This window comes from Sphaeramia orbicularis, chromosome 24 (genome assembly GCF_902148855.1).
Source record: "Sphaeramia orbicularis chromosome 24, fSphaOr1.1, whole genome shotgun sequence".
NCBI lineage: Eukaryota > Metazoa > Chordata > Actinopteri > Kurtiformes > Apogonidae > Sphaeramia > Sphaeramia orbicularis.
This window is the reverse complement of record NC_043979.1, coordinates 33,501,793-33,525,652: the sequence shown is the minus strand read 5'-3', so window position 1 is coordinate 33,525,652 and position 23,860 is coordinate 33,501,793. Positions and strand designations below refer to the sequence as shown.

At 33.9% G+C, this 23,860-nt stretch overlaps 1 protein-coding gene across 3 annotated transcripts; it reads right to left on the bottom strand.

The window, feature by feature from the left end:
- On the bottom strand, positions 1-23,638 carry sytl3 (synaptotagmin-like 3). 3 transcript variants are annotated; one of them, XM_030127754.1, is made up of 13 exons: positions 14,440-14,972; positions 12,275-12,490; positions 10,258-10,325; positions 9,913-9,964; positions 9,750-9,816; positions 9,596-9,668; positions 7,413-7,540; positions 5,438-5,560; positions 5,069-5,238; positions 4,856-4,952; positions 3,396-3,566; positions 2,235-2,316; positions 1-293 (listed from the first exon to the last, which is right to left on the bottom strand). In XM_030127754.1, the coding sequence occupies exons 1-13, from the start codon at positions 14,535-14,537 to the stop codon at positions 286-288; spliced, it is 1,353 nt and encodes a 450-aa protein (XP_029983614.1). In that variant the 5' UTR covers positions 14,538-14,972; the 3' UTR covers positions 1-285. The 3 variants fall into 3 exon arrangements, with proteins under 3 accessions (XP_029983614.1, XP_029983613.1, XP_029983612.1); XM_030127753.1 differs by lacking the exon at positions 1-293 and adding an exon at positions 23,535-23,638 and having other exon boundaries at positions 1,786-2,316; positions 14,440-14,709; XM_030127752.1 differs by lacking the exon at positions 1-293 and having other exon boundaries at positions 1,786-2,316.
- Between the last annotated feature and the right edge of the window lie 222 nt (positions 23,639-23,860).

Genomic DNA, 23,860 nt, shown 5'->3' with positions numbered 1-23,860 from the left:
TCCCCACCCTGTAGATGTTTGATATGTTTAATGCCTGGTTAAAACAATTGTTCTTTATCATTATATTATAATCATCTCAAAAAGTCTATTAATATACTGATAAATGAGAGCAGCATTTTCATCTGTGCTGCTCCCGGGGTCTGTTCAAGCCCCTCCCACAGGTCCGTCAGAGAGTCAGGAGGGGCTCGGGATCTCCATCTCCAGGTTTTTTAGATCCACCAGAGTCACAGAGGTGTGAGGGGAGACACCTTTAAGCCCGGCCTGTCTCCCTGCCTGCACCCAGAGTCAGACACCTAAACACAACACACAACAGTCACACATAAATAGGTGTGCAAACACACCCTCACACCTATTAAACACTTACACACTCTAATGCTTTAATAAACACACACCAGAACACACATAACACACCTCCCGAGCCCGCAGATGTGAATTACACACACAAAGAGACTCGCAGAGCCACAATGAGGCGTATTTACACTCTGACGCAGGTGTGCTTTCTCATGTTTGCATTAATGGGAAGGTGTTGGGCCCTTTTGATAAGGACAATGGGTTGATCACTGTTAACTCCTGAGCATGATTGTCCAAAAAAGGCACTTTTCTGACCCCTAGTGCTGCAAATAAGAACCAAATGTAGTGATTTTTTAAAATTCCTTTTCAATGCTGTTTTCAGCTGTTGCATCATTCATAACATACACTTTTATTTTTCATGTTATTTTCAAGTTGAAGGACATTTTTTAAGTGTTAGATGCAACTCAAACCAAAACACTTGAAATAAACATACAGTTGTTAAAAGTTTTTGGACATGTAATATATTTGTGAGATATTGTATTAGGAATCACTCTTTGTCATTGAACTCTACCAAGTATTGTGATATTTTTGAAGCCCACACGCTGCCTTCTGCACGTGCTCTGTTGAATCGAGGTCAAAACTAGATATTTCAGCAACATAACGAAACACATTCAGGGTCTGACATGTTGAAACTGTAAAAAATGTAGCTTTATTATTTTTTCTTGTTAACATATTAAGGTAGATTTGTTTCTTTATTGTTTTAACTCAAAAAAATATTTTCAATGCAAAAATATATATTTTTTTCAATAAAAAAATTCACTTCAGTAAAAAAAAAAAAAAAAAAAAAAACTTTTCAAAGAAAAAAAAAGTGTTCAAATGCAATTGTTTGAATCTCAAATAATTTTTTTTGCATTCAAACACTTTTTTCATTGATTGAAAAAGGTTTTTTTTATTGAATTTTTTTGATTGACACTGACATTTTGACATTATTTTTTGACTGAAAATATTTTTGTTTTGTTAAAACAACTACAGAAGAGGATTACTGCTACTAGGAAAAAATAAGGTTCAATATTCTTTATTATTATTATTATTATTATTATTATTATTATTATTATTATTATTATTATTGTTATTATTATTGTTATAAAGTTAGGATTCTGATTGTTTTCTCAGAATTCTGACTGTTTTAAAATTTTTTTTTGTCATTATTGTACTTTTTTCTCTGAATTCTAACTTTAATCTCAGAATTCTGACTTTTTATCATAATAATAATAAAAAAATATATATATATTGGACCTTAAATTAATTTTATTTATTTCCCCCGTGGCCTTAATCCTCTTCTGTAAGAAGCAAAATATACTTTCATATTAACAATAAACCCCCCAGCCACAAAAAACAACAACAAACAAAACAAACAAAACAAAACAAAAAACATTTATATGTGTCTGTCTAATGCAGCCAGACCTTTCAAAACACACAAAAAGATTTTTCTACAAATATTTCATGACAGTACTTGAGACTGTGCCAAATTTTAAGGGTGTCCAATAACTTTTGTCCACTGCTGTATCACACAGTGTCTTAGCAGATCTCAACCTTGTCCAAGCTCCTTAAAAAGACAAACCATGGAAGCTTTTGGTGTTTTATTTCTGTATTTAATGCTCCTTACAGTATTCAAAAGCATCAAAACTAATCAGAAAAAACAAATAAATAAATAAACAACAACAACATGAAGCAAGCGTTAACACAATGCTGCTTATTTCCTCCACAATTAGTCATTTCAGAGTTACATCATGTAGTGTTTACGCGCATTTAAACCGTGAAGTCGTATATTTTCCAGGCTTTGTGAAAATTTCTGTGCATTTATTATTAAATGATGTGGCGGACTGAGAGGTGTGTGTCTTTGTCTTGTAGGTATTTAAGGGAGCTGAGCCGCAGGAGCTCACCCTGATTGTTGGAGCTGAATTTGATTCTGAGCAGCATTTCTCCTCCTTCCTGCTCTACTGCGCCCCCATCTGGACTCTCTGCCTGCAGCAACAGAAAAGTACAGCAACACATGAACTCACATGAACTCACATGAATGTGCAGACATAAGGAGTTAATAAAAGTATGAATTAAACAATGAGGAGACAGATTTGTGTCACAATAAAGTCGCAGGTATTTTTATTACATTTTATTCCAGCTGCTCCTTTTATGTTAAATTACATTTTTTCTTTAATGTTATTTTTATTATTTTTTTGAACGAGCAGGTTTAAAACTGCCTCTATTTCAATACAAATTTGATAAGATGAGTTTTAAACAAAATTTTATCATGTGCATTGAAAATAAAATTATAAAAATACACAGAACATATAGATGAAATATGAAAAATTATCTAAAATATTAAATAATAGTTAAAAACAATCTAAATTGAACCCTGGCTTTGTTATATGAAGCTATAGGTAAATAAACTAAGAAAATACACTAGATTGTACATCTATTTTCTGGGTATATTATGCATATATTATGTATTATGGTATGTAATAGTATGTAGGACAAACTGCTTTGCCAAGTCAGTAATTCATTCTGTTGTGTTTTAATATAATTCTTGATGGAAATGTGATCATTTGCAATAAAAAATAAAATTAGAAAGAAAAAGTCATGCAGAAAAAAAAAATCTAAAATAAACTTTAATAAGCTACAAGGGAATAAAATAAAAAAAATACACTTGATTTTGCATCAATTTTATATTTTTTTTTATGGAAATATCATCTTTTAGTCAAATAATTGACACTGAGAACAAACTGACCCTTGACATTCTTTATTTGTTCTATTGTCAGATAATAAATGCTGACCTTTTTGCATTTATTTTTCACTGTAGAAGTTTAAATCACTAGTATCTGGATTTACACCATTCATAATATCATTGTGCTGTAGTACTAAAATGATGTTGATGCTGTCATCGTTCTTATTCATATCCATTATTTATTTCGATCAATTGTTTATTTCATTTACTTGTAATTGTTTTTCATTTGCAAATATAAAATCCCCCTTTCTGGGCTCAGTAAAGCTCATTATCTTATTTCTTTTCCCCTCATTGCTACAGTGAATATGTGATGGGTTTTTACCTTTGCACACAGCGGGTACCAGTGGAAACTCTCCAGGGCTTTGTCCTCAAACCTCCAGGCGTCCAAAGGGATGAGGACTTCACCCAGAAACACCTTCCTGTTCAGACTTCTCGAGTGCCACACACAGGCCTGCAGCCTCTTTCCATACAGCAGGTGGCGCTCTATGTGGAACTGAAAAGAACCACAGAGGGACAATAATGAGATTTAGAAGAGCTGGAGATTCAATTAACTATCAGAACAACAGCAGAGATAAACAAATTTAACAATCCTGCCTGAATAAACTCAGCCTAGAGCATGAAATTCAAAGTAAATGTGTCAAACTCATTTTAGTTCAGGGGCCACATACAGTCCAATATTATCTCAAGTGGGTCAAACACATGAAATAATAACATAATAACCAATAAATAATGTCAAGTCAAAACTTTTATCTATGTTTTAGAGTGAAAAAAGTAAAACCACATAATAAAAATGTTTACATCTTCAAACTATCCTTTAAAAAAAAAAGTGAATACCCATGAAAAATCTGACATTTCTTAAGAAAAAAAGTGCAATTTTAATAATATTATGCCTCAGTTTATCATTTATACATGTGCATTACAAATTACAGCTTACAGTGGATCTACAAATACACAAAAAAGGTGTAATATTGTTAAAATTGCATTTAATTGTAATAAGGCATTTCAGGTTATTCACATGTTTTATGAAAGCATAGTGTGTAAATGTAAACATTTTCCTGTAATTTTACCTTTTTACACTAAAACAAAGAGAAAACGTTGGCGTTATCATTATTTATAGTTATAATGAAAGTATTTCACTGGTACGACCTGCTTAAGATCAGATTGGTCTGTATGTGGCCCCTGAACTGAAATGTTTTTGGCATGTTTTGTTACATAATGAACTTTTCCCACTTTTTTCCCTTTTTCCTTTTTTTCCCTCTCTTTCTGTTTTATTTTAGCTACTTATTTTTCTTAATTAGACAATTGTTGCATCTATTCTGTACTGATTACATGTCAATATTGGATTTACATTAAGAATAGTTTATTTTGGGTGGGGTGGGATTGTGGGAGGGATAAAAAGAAAAATGAAAGAATGGAAGTCCTTTTTATCACATCGTACTGTCATGCTGCTACCTGTGAAATTGCTTCAAATAAAGAAAGTAATTTAAAAAAATTAGTTTATTTGAAAACTATGACTTTATTCTCATTATATTATGACTTTATTCTCATATTGAAAAGTGTTTTTATTTTCTTATGTGGCCCTAATACACTGTCATAACTTCTACTACTACTAATAATAATAATATTAATTTATAAAATCCAACATCTCTTTTCATATTAGACTGTACAGAGTAGAATTGCAATGTGTGTTGTTAGAAAATACACAAAGAAATGACATAAATGTAAAAAAGTCACTGATAAAATTTAAGCAGAAATGAACAAATGTTTCTCATTAAAATGTACCTTTAAAACTTCATTATAAACAGGATTGGTTGTGTTTTTCTTCACCGACGTCTTCAATTTGCTGTTCTTCTCTGGCAGCACATACGCTTTGACGTATCTGCACATGGAAATAAATAATAATAATAATAAATTAACAGGATCGATCAAGTTTTGGGATAAAAATCGTGCATAACACATGCCACTACACGCTGTATGTTGTTATATAATCCTTACGGGTTACACTTTTTCTTCTTGGCGTTTCCGTAGGTGAGATTTCTGCAGGCGCCGACTGTGATCTCCAGACTGGAGGTGTTGTTGTTGTAGGCCACCGCCAGTTCCAGCTCTCCTGCAACGGTGACGCTCTCAAAGAGGCCACAGTCTGTGCTGATGCTGCTGGAGCTGCCCTATAGGAGGGAACACAACTGTTAAAAACATCGGAAAGATGCAAAACCATGGGTTTTCACTGACTAAATGAACTGGTGCTTATGTCATATAGTAAGGGTTTTTTGAGTAGGAGCTATGAGGATGATTATAATCTGTATATTTCAGCCTTCACAGGATGTCACTTGGGGATTTTTTTTCTTGTTTTATCTGTTTACTCACTCTCTTTCCTCCAGAATACTCAGAACTGTAAGAGGCTTCTTCCTCTGCCCCGGTAGACGATCCTTCGTGGTCGCTGTCTTTACTCTTTTTGAACAGGTTTGGAAGACTTGGAACTTTCACCAACTAAAAAAAAAAACAGAAGAAATGAGATCTTGAGTGAGCTGAAACAACTCAGTCAATGTGTAGAAAGGAAGAAAGGAATTACTTTGCAACAGTGGAGGATGTGCAGTACTTAGTAAAAGTAATGTCCTGTATTCAAAACCATAACACTATCGGTATTCAAATATTGTGTATAACTTATACACATAGAGCAGATTATTTCAGATGAATATTTATACATATCATAGTCATCATCATGTGGATTTAACCCATAAAATCCTAGTGCTACTTTTGTGTCAGTCCCCAAATTATTTTTTCTCTCTATTTAACATTTCTTAAGTGATTTATCACCATTTATTATAATATTATCCTCTGTATTTTGCATTTTTTTCAGGTATTTTCCTATATTCAAATTACCGATCATGTACTTTAATCATCATGCTGAGATTACAACTGAGGGTTATTACAACAAAAAGAGAGAAAAGTGACTTTTTCAGTAAAATACATCAGTAACTGAATATAAATCAAGTGTCACTGATCCAACTCCATGGGTTTTACTAATGAATCAATGTTGTAGAAGATGACGGTGTTTCCATGGTAATTACAGAGCCTCTGTACGTCCAAATGGGTCATATCTGATGACCATGAAAAGATAATAAACTGCATTTTACACCAATTATTTACATGTATCGATAGGATTAATGGATCAACAGTTATTCAACAGTTTAGGTCAGTAGATGGTTTTGGTTGATGATGGTTGTTTGGGTCTTTATGGGTTAACATCATGCATGAACTCCAAAAGTACAAAGTGCTAAACATGAGCAAAAGCCAAAAGATAAATTACACAAACCTATGTTTTCTTGCCAACAAGTCTTGTCAAGTCCTGCCTGTTGCAACAACTAAACAGCTCTGTCCTGAATCATGAGTGGAATAGGACTTTCCCAGAATTCAACATGTAAATAATTGATGTAAAATGTAGTTAGTCATCTTTTCATGGCCATCAGATTGACCCATTTGGACGTTCAGAGGCTCTGTCATCTTTGACAACATTGATTCACTGGTAAAACCTATGTAGATTGACAAATAACAGTAGATGGAGATACTTGGTTTATGTTCAGTTAATTATAATTTGCTGAAAAAGTCATTTTTTTTCTTCAGTTTTCATTATTACCTCCGCCAAGGAGGTTATGTTTTTGCCAGGGTTTGATTGTTTGTTTGTCTGTTTGTTTGTCTGTCCGTTAGTGTGCAACATAACTCAAAAAGTTATGGACAGATTTGGATGAAATTTTCAGGGTCTGTTGGAAATGGGATAAGGAAGAAATGATTAAATTTTGGTGGTGATCGGGGGGGGGGGGGGGGGGGGGGGGGGGGCACTGATCAGCCTTGGCGGAGGTCTGCGCTCTCCGAGTGCTTCTAGTTTTAATATAATAACAGCTGAATTTACTATGAGTTTTTATGAACATATATATGATCAGTGAATTAAATATCCTCCTGAGACCTAGTAAGTAAAAATTTTGGCCATTTTACGTTAAATAATTGCCTTAATTGGAAACAGCATGATGCAACAGTTTTTACAGATACATTTTTTTTTTTTTTTTTTTTACATTTTTTTCATATAATATCCTTTTCAGTAGATATTTTTTCATTATTTATTTTAAAGTAAAGCTGTGAAACTATTGCCCACTACAGAGGACAAAAATGCATTGCTGGGTCTCAGGAGGTCAAAGGAAAATACAAGATTTTAACTGAAAAAACATATAATACAGAGAATAATAATATAATAAATGCTGATAAATCAGTTAAAAATGGTTAAAGCAGAGAGAAAAATTCCTCTGAGAACTGCTGCATAAGTAGCACTGGGTTAAGGCAGACTTACATTTTTACATTTGTTGATGTCGGTGTCAGACAAACTCTTCTGCGTGCAGAAGTGGAAATCTGAGCCTCTTCTGTAGTTATTAACTTTCAGCAGGTCTTCTCTCACGTCATTCTGAGAGTTAGACATTTCTACAATGAGGAAAAAAAACAAATATTATAAAAAAGAACCACATAAATGTTTACTTATACAAAAATAGACAGATGGATGGATGGATGGATGGATGGATGGATGGATGGATGGATGGATGGATGGATAGATAGATAGATAGATAGATAGATAGATAGATAGATAGATAGATAGATAGATAGATAGATAGATAGATAGATAGATAGATAGATAGATAGATAGATAGATAGATAGATAGATAGATAGATAGATAGATAGATAGATAGATAGACATCCACATTAACTCCTCCCATCTCCTCCCACCTCCCCTCCCATTTAAAGAGTTATAAAACCACACATAAAACATAAACTAAATGAAGATTTGATTTTTTATTGTTTAATTTCATTTCCAATATAACATTAAAAACCAAAACAACAAGAAAATTTTATAGAAAAAGAAAACATATTCAAAAAGGTGATTGAAGATGAAGTTTAACTTACATAGTCCCGCCCCTTTACCCCATCCCTAAACTCCCATATGTCAGAAAAAACTAAACATTCTGTGAAAGATTTGTCCACTGTGTTTTAAGAGGTAGCGTGGCATAATGTTTGTTTCTGCAATATAAGCTGCAACGCAAACAGGATTGTGTTATCTGGGTCTTTCATCTTTTGCAAATGCACTATCTGAGGTGAAGTCAGTGCTTTTTGTTTTTTTTTTGTTGCGTCACGTTCTTCGGTTCTGATTTCCGTTGTGGTTCCTCTACTGTGCGTATATTTGGCTCAGCTACATTCAGACCATAGATTATGTAGCGATAATATCTGAAGGAAATGATGCAGCTAAATCTGAAGTCACACATTCTCACCGGGGCATGTTTAATTAACCCATAAAGATCCAAATCTCCACCAGCAACCAAAAGCATCTACTGATAACTTTGGACTCACTAATCCTACCAATGCATGCAAATAATTGGTGTGAAATGGAGTTTAGCATCTTTTCATAGTCATCAGATATGACCCATTTGAACTTTCAGAGACACTGTAGTTACCATGGAAACACTGTCATCTTCTACAACAGGGGTGTCAAACTCATTTAGTTCAGGGGCCACATTCAGCCCAATTTGATCTCAAGTGGGCCAGACCAGGAAAATAATAATAGTGAAAAAAGTAAAATTATATTATGATCAGTATAAAAATCTAAATAACATGAACAACTTGAATTGTCATAAGAAAAACCAGTGACATTTTAACATTTTAACAATATTCTGCTTCGGTTTATCAGTTTATCATTTACACATTTAGTAACAGACAGAATATTGTTAAAATTTCATATACTTCTCTTAAGACATTTCTGTTTGTTCATATTTGTTCAGGTTATTCACATTTTTTGTGAAAGCATAGTTTGGTAATGTAAACATTTTCATGTTATTTTACTTTTTTACACCAAAAAAAAAAAAAAAGAAAATTTGGGTTTGTCATTATTTATAGGTTATTATGATAATATTCTATTGGTGTGACCCACCTGAAATCTAATTGGACTGTATGTGTCTGTATGTGGAACCTGAATTAAAATGATTTTGACACCACTGATTGTTAATATCTTCAGTGTAATTTTTGTATTTCACAAATTCATCCCAAGGGCCAGATTGGACCCTTTGGCGGGCCGGATTTGGCCCCCGGGCCACATGTTTGAAACCTGTGATCTACAACATTGATTCACCAGTAAAACTCATGAAGCTGGATCAATGACAGTGGATGGACACACTGTGTTTATGTTCAGTTAATGATATATTTGATTGAAAAAGTTACTTTTTCTCCAGCTTTCTCTGTTTTTGATTTAATAACCCTCAAATATAATCTCAGCGTGATGATTAAAGTGCATGATTTGTAAATGAAATATAGGAAAATACATGATTTGCAGTTAAAAAAATGCTAAATTGGAGGAAAATATCATAATTAATAGTGATAAATCACTTAAGAAAGGTTAAATATAGAGAGAAATTCATTTTTGGAGCTGCCATAGAAGTAGGGCAGGATCTTTATGGGTTAAAACAATGAAATATTTAATCATATGAACTTACTTCTGATGTGACTTGTGAAGGAAACCATCAGATCTTCCATGGATTTGGTAAAAGGTTTTGAGTTTTTAAAATCCTGCCAAATAAAACACAAGATTAGTTTATTGTTGGTGCAAATTTGCTGCAAATTAAAGATGAGAATCGGGCATTTCTTTACCCCTGATCTGCTCAGAAACGGATATTCCATGTGGGGAGGAGGGGTCGGAGGCACAACTGATATATGACTGTAAAAATCAAGGAAATATATTATGTTACATCATTTATTTTGAAGTATTTATGTGAGAAATGAAAGCAAAAACACATGAGGTAAATATTCTTACCTCAATACACCGTAAGTCTTTAACAGTCTTTCTCCAACTGTCTCATATTTGTCTGTGAAAGATTAAAAAAAAAATATATAAACGACAGCAAAAGAAGCGTGAACATGTGTCCAAACAGTTAACATCATCATGCAGCCATGTAAAGCAAAATACAGTCATACATCATTAAATATTTCCACCCTGCCTTGGAGTAATATGGTGGTATAGATGAAAAAAACATAACTGGGCTTATGTATATTTCATCTATCAGTGCAGGTAAACTGAATTATTTGAGGTGAAAGTCAATAATAAATAGGAGTGACTGTAAAAATAGCAGAAGTGCATGAATTTATGAAGTAAACAAACCTGCAGTGACGGGAAATTTCTTCGCCTTCTCCTCTAAAAACCATTCACCTGATCTGAACTTCACTTCCCTGTGAAGACCAAAAACATGGATACTATTAATATTATAACTATGCTTTATCTTTAATAGACATTTTTCAGTCTTTCTTAAATTTGTTAAGTGTGAATTGAGGTAAGTTTCCTTCTTTGGGAATTTACACACTGTTTGCGTAACTTCCTTGCTGTGGTTATTTCCCCATATGATAAACCCTTTTTCATGAGAAAACACTTCTTTTTTTTTTTTTTTTAGCTCATTACCCATGAATATTAATTTTACACCACAGTACGTGAAAGTAAAAGTACTCACTATGCAGAGTTGCTCCTTTATTACTGCAGAACGTCCATCTATTTTATTAATTATCATACATGTAACAGCATTTTAACATTGTATGAAGTCAATTTTAGATATTTCATATAATACTTGCTTATTTTTTCATGTAAGAGGCGACAAATGACTGAAAATCAGACAAATCTAGTCATGTAAACTGCAGTTTTGCAAATACTGTTGTATTTTAGGTTGTAAAAGTATTGTTTAGCACCTTGTATTGCAGGTTTAAACAAAGCAGTAGTTATAGATGTATTTAAAAAAGTAGAAGTATAAATGATCATAAAACAGAAATACTACAAAAATTGTGCTTGCAAAGTCATCTCTGTGAATTATATGCAAAATTCTGGTGGTTCTGTCACTCTTTAAGGTGCGATAAACACAAGATTTAATTATAAAGGTCTTATTTTACCTCTCCTAGCATCACTCAAGTAATCATTATGCAACATAGAACAGCTTAAAGCAAATATTAAGAGCAATAATAGTAATAATTATTCAAATAAATACAAATACAATGTAATTTTACTTTTGGATGGAACTATATTAACTACGGTAAAGTAAAAAAACAAAACAAAAAACAAAACAAAAAAAAAAAACAGAACAAATGTAGATAACTAATATATTTGTTGTACCTTCTGAAGTGATTATTATATTGGAACTGGTAAATGACTTTTTTCCCCCACCTATTTATTTTCTGAGTAGTTATTATGCAAAACGGAACAGCTTAAGGCAAATATTAACGGTAATACTATTCAAATAAATACACATATAATGTAGTTTTACTTTTGGATGGAAGTATATTAACTACAATAAAGTAAAAAAACAAACAAAACAGAACAAATGTAAATAAATAATATATTTATTGTACCTTCTGAAGCGATTATTATTATATGGGAACTGGTAATTTTTTTTTTTTCGATCTATTTTATTTTCCAAGTAATATTATGGAACACGGAACAGCTTAAGGCAAATACTAAGGGTAATACTATTCAAATAAATACAAATACAATATAGTTTTACTTTTGGATGGAAGTATTTTTACCAAAATAAAGTAAAAAAAAAAAAGTAAATAAGTAATATATTTATTGTGCCTTCTGAAATGATAATTATTAGTGGGAATTGGTAAATAATTTTTTCCATCTATTTATTTTCTAAGTAATCACTGTACAACACGGAACAGTTTAAGGCAAATATTAAGGGTAATACTATTCAAATAAATACAAGTACAATATAGTTTTACTTTTGGATGGAAGTATATTAATCATGATAAAGTAAAAAAAACAAAACAAAAAACAGAACAAATGTAAATAAGTAATACATTTATATTGCCTTCTGAAGTGATTATTATTACATGTGAACTGGTTATATATACAGTTTTTCTATCTATTTCTTTTCTAAATAATCATTATGTAACACGGAACAGCTTAAGGCAAACATTAAGGGTAATACTATTCAAATTAATACAAATACAATATAGTTTTACTTTTGGACGGAAGTATATTAACTACAGGAAAGTGGAAAACAAAACAAAACAAAAAAAACCCCAAAAAAACCAAGGATTGGTCATTCATTTTTTCTATCTGTTTTCCAGGGGCCCCTGTCAGTCATGGGCCCTCAGAATCATCATCATTAGCCCCTCCCCTTCCGGGTGTTTACCTGTAGGCGTGGCAGACCGTGCACTTCCACTCCGCCGCTCCCACGCTCACGCGGCACCTGCGGCAGATGCGGTGGCTGCACCCGCGGCAGACGGAGCCCGAGTTCCAGAACTTTCCCAGGGGCCTCTGGCAGCGCGCGCATGTCCGCTCCCCGTACTGGCGCGTGTAACTTTTGGCCCCTTTCCTCCTCAGGTCCTGGAGCTCATACTTCATCCTCCTGAGGTGACAGGATACACTGCGCATGTCACAAGGATGGCAACTCTGACCAATTGAGTTTATATGTAGACAGAGTTTGTTGTTACCAAGGAAGTTTTTTATTTCAGATAAAGTGAGAGAGGTATCTGTAAAACTGTTACATAGGTGTCATCCAACTAATTCAGCTCTGATAAAGTATAAGATCAATATCGACCCTTTTTGCTCATTTTGTCAGAATTCGGATGAAACATGAACTCATTTGTTTCGGGAATGTGCCTTTTGCCAAATATTTTGCTGTGATATCAATCTTTTTTTAAATATTTCTTTTAACTTCAAAATTGAAGATATTTTATTTGGTTTCTTTATTACGGATTTGCCTGTTCAGAAATTGTTTATTCTTAATCTCATTTCCTTATTAGCCAAATTTCATATACATACAAGCAAATTTGCCAATCAGAAACCCAGCTTTGTGGTCATTAAATCTTATTTGAAATCCTATCTAGACGCACTTAACTTTTGTACTAACCCTAAAGCTGTGGAGACTAAAGCCTTATGTGACGAATTTAAGTTGTAATTTATTTATTTTTTATTTTATTTATTTATTTTTTTCTCTCTTCTTGTTTATTCCTTTACTTTTTTTTTTTTTTTTTTATTTACTTACCTATTTATGTAATTGTATTTAATTTCTTCCTGCCTCACCTCGAGTATTATGTTGTGTTTTTTTTTCTCCATGCCATGTTCTGGTCTATGTGTATATGATATTTTGTAAATAAAGTATGAAAAAAAAAAAAAAAAAAACAAACTAAAAAAAATAAGAGAGTTTGTTGTTTTCTTATTTTACTCTTACATTTTTTATTATTATATCTTGTATTTATAATTTAATAGAGTCTGCAGTTAAGAACTCCTTGTATGTTTTTAGGTGGTGAATAAAGATACTAATTCTGAGGTTTTAATACCATGAACTGCAACTCAAGTATCAGTACAAGTATTGACCAAAATTAAACTTAGGTTCGCAGATGCACAACATAATATTTTACACAAAAACACAATAAAATATACAATGTACAGTACAGCAATGAGTCCATGAACAGTTCCAATTATTTCCCATTATGATACATCCATACATAACTGATGTTACTATATTAACTTATCATTTGTTGATAGATTAACCCTTAAAAACTTCAACAGTACCCAAAAGCATCACCGGATCTAAAATCTTTAATAACTTTTGCCCCACTAATCCCATTATCATTGAAATATTTCAGGTAAAATACAGTTTGTCAGCATTTCAGTGGCATCAGATGCATCTTTTTTAGATGTTCAGCTGAAACACTGCAACAGTGACTCATCACTTAAACCCATGCAGTTTGATAAAAGACAGTGGATGCAAGTGCTTCTTTTTATATTCAGTTAACAATATTTTGGGCATTTTTTCATCATCTTTCTCTGTTTTAACATATACCTTTCAATTTACTACATGATCAGCAAAATAAATATAGAAAAATGCATGATTTTTGCTGAAAAATGCAGAATGCAGAGGATAATATTATAATGAATGGTTGAACTCAACATAAAAATTGTTGTAAGCCTTTATAGAAAAAGATATATTATAATAAATGAGGTTGAGAAAGATCGTATAGTACTCGTCTTTAAGGGTTAAAAAGGATAGGTGTGCAAATTTTTAATTAAAAAGAGCTTAAATATTTATGCTGCAATGTCTGTGCATGCTCTTACTCTTTTCAGTTTTATTAAATGTAATGAGTACAGATCAAATGTAATGAAATGCATCTCCTGTGGACTCATTTGAGCCATTTAATAAAAATAAGAACCACAAAAAAAACAACAAATTTCTGCAAAAAGTGCAAAACCCCTTATGTATAATGTGTCTTGCTATAATCATTGAGTTCTGCCTCCATGCACCAAACCTCAAAATGTGTTAATAAAACCTAAAAATGCCCTTGAACGCCTCACCTGATCCTGTCCTCTTCGATAGTTCGCAGCTGTTTGTCCCTCCGAAGCACCTCCAACACTCTTTCTCTCTCCAGAGCTTGAAGTAAACTTAAATCCATCTCTGCTCGTGCGTCTCCGTCACCGTCCTCTTCTGTCTGTCGTCCTCTCAGCCTCTCTGTCGTCTTTTTGTCTCTGCCTCCTCCTCCTCCTCTTCCTCCTCTCCTCTTAACCCCTCCCCCAGGATAGGATGCCTTTTCTTGTCTCTCTCACCCCGTCAGACGTCCTCTTCAGCTGTGAGAGCGTAAACAGTGACACAGTTAAAGCTTACTCTTCATGCTGCTTGAATCCCCTTTTCCTGATTGTCATCTCCATACAGACGCTCTGGCCACAAATAGCAACTTGTAGTGTTTTCCACTTGGATGAGTAACATTGTTGTCTAAGCCACGATCTCTGGAAATACCCCGTGCATGTATTCATTTATCTTAAGGCAAGTGACGGGTCTGATGACGCAGACAGGGAACCACAGAGTAACCTAGAAGCTGAAAATCTGATGGCCTCAGCATATTTAAGAGGAGAATCTCAGCTCTATTTCTATCATTACCTGAGTTGCTCCTTCAGAACCAGACTTTTACAACCTCAGAGCAAGAAGAAGCAGAGTTTATAACAGTTCACACTAACCACCCCCCACCCCATCCCCCCACATCACACCATGTGCATGTGCAACTACAATGTAAATACAGTATGTACCGTAAGTAATACAATTCTAATTCTCTATTTATGTAAATATTTATATAAATACCAAATTTCTTATTTTCTCTTACATTTCATTTCTCACTCCTTTGTGATTTTTACCTCCGCCAAGGAGGTTATGTTTTTGCCAGCGTTGGTTTGTCTGTCTGTCTGTCTGTCTGTCTGTCTGTCTGTCTGTCTGTCCGTGTGCAAGATAACTCAAAAAGTTATGGATGAATTTGGATGAAAATTTCAGGAAATGTTGATACTGGCACAAGGAACAAATGATTAAATTTTGGTGGTGATGGGGGGGCACTGATCTGCCTTGGCGGAGGTCTGCGCTTTTGTAGTTCTACCTGTCTTTTCTCTGCACTTGCTTGTTGTATGTTGCTGATGTTAACTGCGAAATTTTGCATGGTATCACATGGTAGCTATCTTATTTTATCTTATGGTATCATATGGTATCGCATGATATTGCATGGTATCACATGGTAGCGATCTTATCTTATGGTATGATATGGTATTGCATGGTAGCTATCTTATCGTATGGTATTGCATGGTATCACATGATATCGCATGGTATCGCATGGTAGCTATCTTATCTTATCTTATCTTATCGCATGGTATCGCATGGTATCGCATGGTATCGCATGGTATCGCATGGTATCGCATGGTAGCTATCTTATCTTATCTTATCATATGGTATCATATGGTATCTAATGGTATATTGCATAGTTTCGCCTGGTAGCCATCTTATCCTATCTTATCCTATCTTATCTTATGGTATCTATGGTGTCATATAGTATCACATGGTATCGCATGGTAGCCATCTTATCTTATCTTATCTTATCTTATCTTATCTTATCTTATCTTATCTTATCTTATCTTATCTTATCTTATCTTATCACATGGTAGCTATCTTATCTTATCTTATCTTATCTTATCTTATCTTATCTTATCTTATCTGATCTTATCGCATGGTATCGCATGGTATCGCATGGTATCGCATGGTATCGCATGGTAGCTATCTTATCTTATCTTATCTTATCTTATGGTATCATATGGTATCTAATGGTATATTGCATAGTTTCGCCTGGTAGCCATCTTATCTTATCTTATCTTATCTTATCTTATCTTATCTTATCTTATCTTATCTTATCTTATCTTATCTTATCTTATCTTATCTTATCCTATCTTATCTTATGGTATCTATGGTGTCATATAGTATTACATGGTATCGTATGGTAGCCATCTTATCTTATCTTATCTTATCTTATCTTATCTTATCTTATCTTATCTTATCTTATCTTATCTTATCTTATCTTATCTTATCTCTACAGTTGATTTGCATTCTCATGTCCTCATCCTTCTCTCACCGTCACGTGCCTTTCTGTTCTTAGCAATCAGCCTGTCTCTTTTTATTTATATATTTATTTATTTCAGACGTGACCAGCTGTAAGCAGACCAGTGATGCTTCACTGATAGCACGGCTACAAACCCAACCAAATGCCAACCCTTGCATTATTGATACCTGATGCGCTTCTATGTTATTTTCTTCCCTTTCAGGTCAGTAGACTTTGTAAAATGCACCTGAAAATGAACTGAAGCTGAGCTGTGTTTGTTTCAAAATGAGGCTTTAGTTCCAGCTCTCATTTGTCGTCACTGTGAATAAAACATTTATCTTTTCAGGGTTGAATGAATAAGTGCGGGGAGCACAGAGGAAGTGGCCTGTTGAATAGCTGGATGCCAGGCTGTGTTGGCAGATAAGAGCTGCTCTTTGTGACTATCCAGAGTTGCCAGGAGGCCGGAGAAAACAGTCAGCGTCAGTTGTGATTACGTCTCAGAGGGACACAGCTGTTATCTGTCCTGACGTGATCAAGCCTCGAGAATGTCTGTCTATGTGGAAATAGGAACGATATTAGGTGAATTACATGAGGATGAAAGTCCTTGACTGGGAAAACGCTGACAAGGAAGTGTTGAATTTCATTTCATTTCTTTGGATCTCCATTAGTTTTGGCTCAGGCCAGTGTTTTTCAACCTTTGGGTTCAACGTGGAGTCACCTGGAATTCAAATGGGGTCGCCCGAAAATTCTAGTAATTGATAAAACCCCCCACAAACAAACAAAAAAAACCCGTACTAATAAAAAATATATGGTGAGTTGAGAGAGACAATCCCAATACATAAAAGACATGACAAACTGTGAAGCTGAAACTGAAGCACTGTGGTTCTGTTTATCTGTCAAATGTTCATTGTGGTCGGTTTCAGATGCTGCCGCTCTTTCATAATTCATAGTTTGAGTTCTTGTTTGTTCAGTATTAATTGTCAGCCTTGTAAATATAAGCTGGACTGACGGCACATATCCTGACCAAGGAAAATAAAATCCTCCCTTTGTGCAGTAATCTACACCTGGCTTTTCTGCCTCCGTCCATAATAATATACATTATACAGGGGTCAAGTCACGCGGTTATATAGGGAGCGCCCGACTACATTTTATACTGTATTTCAAAAAGCATTTAAGATAGAGACATGAATAATACATCATTTTAAAGGAATTAACTAGTACCTGAAGCTCATAAAAAGAAACAAAAGATATAGTGCCATCTTTTGCCATAAAAAATTGAAAAACTGCATGGTTATGTAGGGAACAAAAATTAACATCTAAATTTTCCTTTTTTCCAAATGTTTTAAAAGTGCGGTTGCAAGTGTCTCCTAACTCTGAAAATTTGCTAATTTGCTAAAAAAAATATGTTGTTTAAGAAAAGTGAAATTCCCTACATAATAGGCACCATCTGATATTAAACTGCTTAAAAAAGCAATTCACACCAATTTTTCAGACAAAATGATTTTTATGATAAAAGGGTGTATAAAAGGTCATAAAACTATATTGAAAATGGAAATATATGATTGAGATTTCAAATTATAGCAATGATAAGTTATGTTATTATTCATTCTTAGAGAACTTTCCGAGGGCTGAATTTAGTTCATATAAAAAGTTCTGTAATTTTCTTGAAAATCCTTTTTTGGCAAAAATTTTAATGGACTTAGAAACTTAAGATGTTATACTATTGAACTGCAAAAAGTTTGAAATCATTATCTCAATTCTAATTTTTTGATTCAAAGTCAATAGGTGCGTGACTTGACCCATAGACTAAATGTTGTCTAAAATGAACATTTATTGACAACATAGTATAGCAAACTATTACATGATCAAAAACAAATTCATTTTAACACAAAAATAAATTTGTCTCAGTTTTGAATGTCTAGGGTTGCCAGAAATTTGTGATGTTAAAATGGGGTCATGAGCCAAAAAAGACTGGGAACCAATGTCTTTGGCCATTGCTATTCTTCCTGGAGTCCACACCCCTCACAATTATCTTTATACTGCAATGCACAAATGACCAAAAACACCTACACACAAAACAAAACAATACAACACAAACAACTACAACAACTAAAAACCATTCATCACAATTACAAAACAAAAAGAACATACAGGACCTAGTTCAATTAACAGTACCTCTCAAAAAGTAGTTTTTAGCTTACTTTGTAAATGGTCAGATATACAGGGTGTATCAAAAAAACTATACGTTTTGAAAAATTACCCCCAGTTCCACATTTGATGATTATTGGAATTTTCTTTTATGGGCGTCGGTAGGTAGGGGATTGGTGGATATTTGTCCAAATGTACAGACCCAGGTTTTCATGCATGAGTGAGCAGAGGCAAATTATGCAATCCAAGTTACAACTGGTTTGTACGAAGTAGCGGTTTGATTTAAATCCAATCAAAGGTCATGGGGGGGGGGGGGGGGGGGGCAATGGGCATCCATCTTGTTTTCCACAAAATTGCCAGGTTACAGCATTAACACTTTGGCCACCATGTCAGTTTCATTTCTTTACCCATGGCAGCTGTTCCTGCCTTTCAAAGTTAATTCAACTTGTTTAGGCCTGAAAGTGTCACTGAGGACAGGACAAGTTAGGGTTAGGGTCAACCCTAAGTAACCCTAACCCTAACCCTAACCCTAAACTAAACAAGATGGATGCCCATTGTCCCCTCCCATGACCTTTGATTGGATTTAAATCCCATCACTACTTTGCACAAACCAGTTTTAACTTGGATTGCACAATTTGCCCCTGCTCACTCATGCATGAAAACCTGGGTTTTTTAATTTGGACAAATATCCACCAATCCCCTACCTACCAACATCCATAAAGGAAAATTCCAAAAATTATCAAATGCGGAACTGGGGGTAATTTTTCAAAATGTATAGTTTTTTTTTGGTACACCCTGTATTTCACAGTTATATATCAATGTAATGTCCATCCTTAAAATTTTTTTAATTCAGCTCTGTTTTTCTTAATTAATGAGATAATTATCTCATAAAAACAGAGCTGAATCTTTATTTTTTCAGAGAACAGTATCTTGTTAATTCAGAAAAACAGAACCACATTTTTTTAAACTTTTTTTTTTTTTCATAATTACGAGATAATAATCTTGTTAATTCGGAAAAACAGAGCCAAATTTATTTTTTTATGTGAATGCAATACGCTTCCGTACATTTATACCTGCATGGAGTACTTCTGATCATCTTTTATAACACACTAATGGTTCCTATTATGTTGCATAGATTTGACTTATTTGTCTGTTATAGTGGATGTCATCAGGTGTAACTTGACTTGACGCTCCTTTTTAAATTTTGATTTAATGTGGTTAGAATAGAATAGAATAGAATAGAATAGAATAGAATAGAGTAGAATAGAATAGAATAGAATAGAATAGAATAGAATAGAATAGATGTTCACTGTCACAGGAACAATGACGATCAGTTTAGCAGCATCATTCTGTTTCGCAGTAAAAACGCTTAGATATCATGATGAATTGTTTCCTTAATACAGATCAGTTATTAAAGTACCTGTGGGTGAAGCATTTATGTGTCAGTACACTCATTTAGTTAATAATGATTCAGGCTGTGTGCGGTAAGTGCTGATGATGAGTTAATATCCGAGAAGACAGAGTCGTAGCCCCCGTCAGCCCACCACAGCAGTGACAGTAATACCTGAATGATTGCACCATCACCCAAATATGGAGTCTGAGAAGTGTGAGAATGTGATCACGAGGTCTCTGAGATGTTTCCCACCCAGCGCAGTGTTTCCTGGAAGACCTGTGAGAACGGCTGCATACCACAGTCCACTCTGGCATCATTATGAGAGACGACCAGAGCCATCACCGCAAAGCAGGTTCCAAATAAAACCCACCCTATGACACGGTCACACACCACAACCTCTGACATACATACATAGACTTAGAAACGCTGAGCTGTTCTCTAGAAACCAAACACGGCTGTGAGCTGAAAACCTCCCAAAATACTTCAACTTTTCTGTATACTGCTGAAATGTTTCTATTTCAAGAAGATTTTCACAGCTCTAAGTTTAAACCCTGAAGAAGTAAACAGATTCTGATGACCAAAAACATCTACTGATCTGAAATGATTAAGAATTTTGATCGATGCATTAAAAATAATTGAGGTAAAATGCAGTTTCTCAGCTTTTCAGGCTCAGATATGACCTATTTGGACATTCAGAATGAGAACACACATTAATTCCCCAACTAAACCCATAGTTTCACATATGACATTAGTTGTAGATGCTTCTTTTTATCTTCAGTTAACCCTTTCATGCATAGAGGTCACTACAGTGGACAGTTATTCTCCAGCTGTTCTCTTATATATTCATGGGTTTTGTTGTTTTAGTTCCATATCAGCCGACACAGTGGCTGTTTACGCACCATCCCATTCACTGACATTCAGGCCATTACTGTCACTTTGTTGTTCTTCATAACCTGATCTGCACTAACATGTTTGAGTGTAAATCACCTGTTATTTGTTAGACACAAAGGTTTTTTTTTTTTTTTTTAGCATGTTATTTCCGTGACATGAGTAATAACTGGGACTAGAATATGTTAAAATGTGAGAAAACATCAGATTTGCAGCATTAAAAATGTTTTTATTTCATTGTTTTCATATTACTTTCTTACAGAACAGGATTAGGACCACTGGACTTTAATCTCATAATTCTGACTTTAATCTCACAATTCTGACTTTAAACTCAGAATTCTGACTTTAAACTCAGAATTTTGACATTAATCTCAGAATTCTAACTTTTTTCTCAGAATTCTGATCTTTTTCTCAGAATTCTGACTTTGATCTCAGAATTCTGACTTTTTTCCCCCTCATAATAATAATAAGAAATACATATTGGACCTTAGTTTATTTTTTTCTAGTGGCCCTAATCCTCTTCCGTACTTTCTGATACTGGGTTTTAAACATGCATTTCTTTACTTCAAAAATTAATGCATGGACATTTTTGTAACTCCATGAAAAAAAAAATGATTGCATGTTTTTTTTTGTGTAAGGAGGAATAAAAACACTCAAGAAAAAAATCTTTACTAAGGTTCTCGTAATTCATGCACGAAAGGGTTAATGATATATTTCGATGAACAGTCATTTTTTCTTCAGTTTTCACTGTTTTGATCTAATAATCTTTGAATCTACTCTGAAGCTTTAAGAACATTTACATCATTTGTAAATTAAATACAAAAAAAATATCAGATTTTTACTGAAAAATGCAAAATGCAGACAATATGACAAATGATGAATCGCTTTAGAAAAGGCTCAATTCATTTGGAAATCACTACAAAAGTAACTGTAGGTCTAAAAGAGTAACTAAAATGATAGTTCAGATATGAATAACTGGAGGAAACTGGGGAGTTTCAGCTTTTTTGTGCAGAGAATGAGCTCAGTTTCAGTTCTTACTTATTTCACTTTCACTGTATTACTAATGCAGAACCTGTATTTGCACCTGCTCCGTTCACACAAGATGAAAACAATGATTACATAAAAGATCTAAAGATAGAATTTTCTCACAGTTCATCATATAAAAAAAAAGAAGGTATTTTCCTGTAGTCATTTTCTTGGTCATGTAGATGTTCATTAAAGTCCATTCAACATTCAAATCAAAAGTTTTTATATTACAAAACTGAACAAAAGTCACTTTTTCAGCAAAAATATATAATTTAAACAGAAGGCAAAAACAAGCATCTTGATTTATATGCTGAGAACAAGAGGAAACTTTCCACAAAAATGGCAAAAAATGGAAGATTTACATGACAAGTGACATGTATACTACACCGTAGTGTACTGTTTAACTTCCTTATAATGGGTCATGTTGTAGGTTTGGACTCTGTTTACTTGGTATTTGAAATCTCTCTGACAGGACATGTTGCTAAATGAGCCACATTTTTACTTTTAAATTCATTTTTGCTTTAGTTGGACCATAAGGGATTATCCAAATCAAAGAGCTACTTTATACTGAAATAAATGTTGGATTGGCAATCAGTTAAAGTTCCCTCTCTTTTGGGACATTACTGTTTTGACCCTTATACAGTTTTTGTTAAAAATCACATATGCCACAGGTGTCAAACATGCGGCCTGGGGGCCAAAACCAGACCACCAAAGGTTCTGATCTTGCCTGCAGGATGACTTTACAAAGTGCAGAAGATATTAACAGTCAAGGGTGTCAAACTCAAAAATAACAGCATAATAACCTAAAAATAATGACTCCAAATGTTCTTCTTGGTTTAATGTGAAAAAAAAAATTAAGATCATGCCTCTAAATAATGGCAACTCCATTTTCTTCTCTTTGGTTTACTGCAAAGAACATTAAATTCTGATATCCTTTAAGAATAAAACATTAATAATCTGAAAAAATATGAAAGACCTGAAATGTCTAAAGAAAATTAAGTGTAATTTTAACAATATTCTGCCTATTTTGTGTCTTGGTAGATGCACGTATAAATATTGATCAAATTTTTCTTATTACTTCCTTTTTTTTTTTTCAGAAATTTCAGTTTTTTCAGGTTATTCACATCTTTTTTGTTTGGATAGTTTGTAAAATGTAAATGATTTCATAATTTAATCTTATTTTTTGCATATAAAATATTTGGAGATGTCATTATTTATAGGCTATTATGCTATTATTTGACTGGTCCGGCCCACTGGTGGTCAAACCGGGCTGAATGTGGCCCCTGAAAGAAAATGAGTTTGACACCCCTGACGTATTCAGTACTAAAAACATACATGTATGAAAAGTAAAAACTGTGAACTGCACAGTGGGATTCAACATGTATTTTTTCACGACAGAAAAATCAACTGTATGTTAAGATTGTAAAATATTTCCTCAACTCTAACCTTTGTCGTTGAATGTCTGCGGTGTCATGAGAATTTACTACGACACAGAAGCTGACCTTAAACAGAAGCCAAAAGGAAAGTAAATGTTGGTTTGTGTCATGAGAATGAGAAGAGCTGCAGAACAAACCGCTGCAAGATCTTACCTTCAGGCTCGGTGCTTCTTCAGAGTGGTCAACCTAAGGAAGTGGCTGGTTTTATGACACAGAAGAAAATGTACTGAGGCTGGTTTCCTTCCTTTTGCACACACATGCACTGCTGCAATCTGGAGAAAGGCGAGGTAAAGCAACTGCCGGTGCTGCCTTGCAAGATTTTCTTCACTATTGTGTGTAGATTGTTTCTGTACAGCCTCTATCTGGGTGTGGTAAGAAAAAAAATTAAATACAAAGAAAAGAATACAGGCCACAAGGTCGGGGTAGAAGAATGTTTGTTTTTTATAAGAAAAGTATACTGTCATAGCTGCCATTTCTGA

Excerpts from the sequence above, each read along its gene's own strand:
- sytl3 (XM_030127753.1), bottom strand. The coding sequence starts at position 14,537 with ATGGATTTAAGTTTACTTCAAGCTCTGGAGAGAGAAAGAGTGTTGGAG. Across the intron at positions 10,326-12,274 it reads ACGGTCTGCCACGCCTACAG|GGAAGTGAAGTTCAGATCAG; the intron begins GTAAACACCCGG and ends TGGTCTTCACAG. Across the intron at positions 2,317-3,395 it reads GGTACCCGCTGTGTGCAAAG|GCAGAGAGTCCAGATGGGGG; the intron begins GTAAAAACCCAT and ends CTGTTGCTGCAG.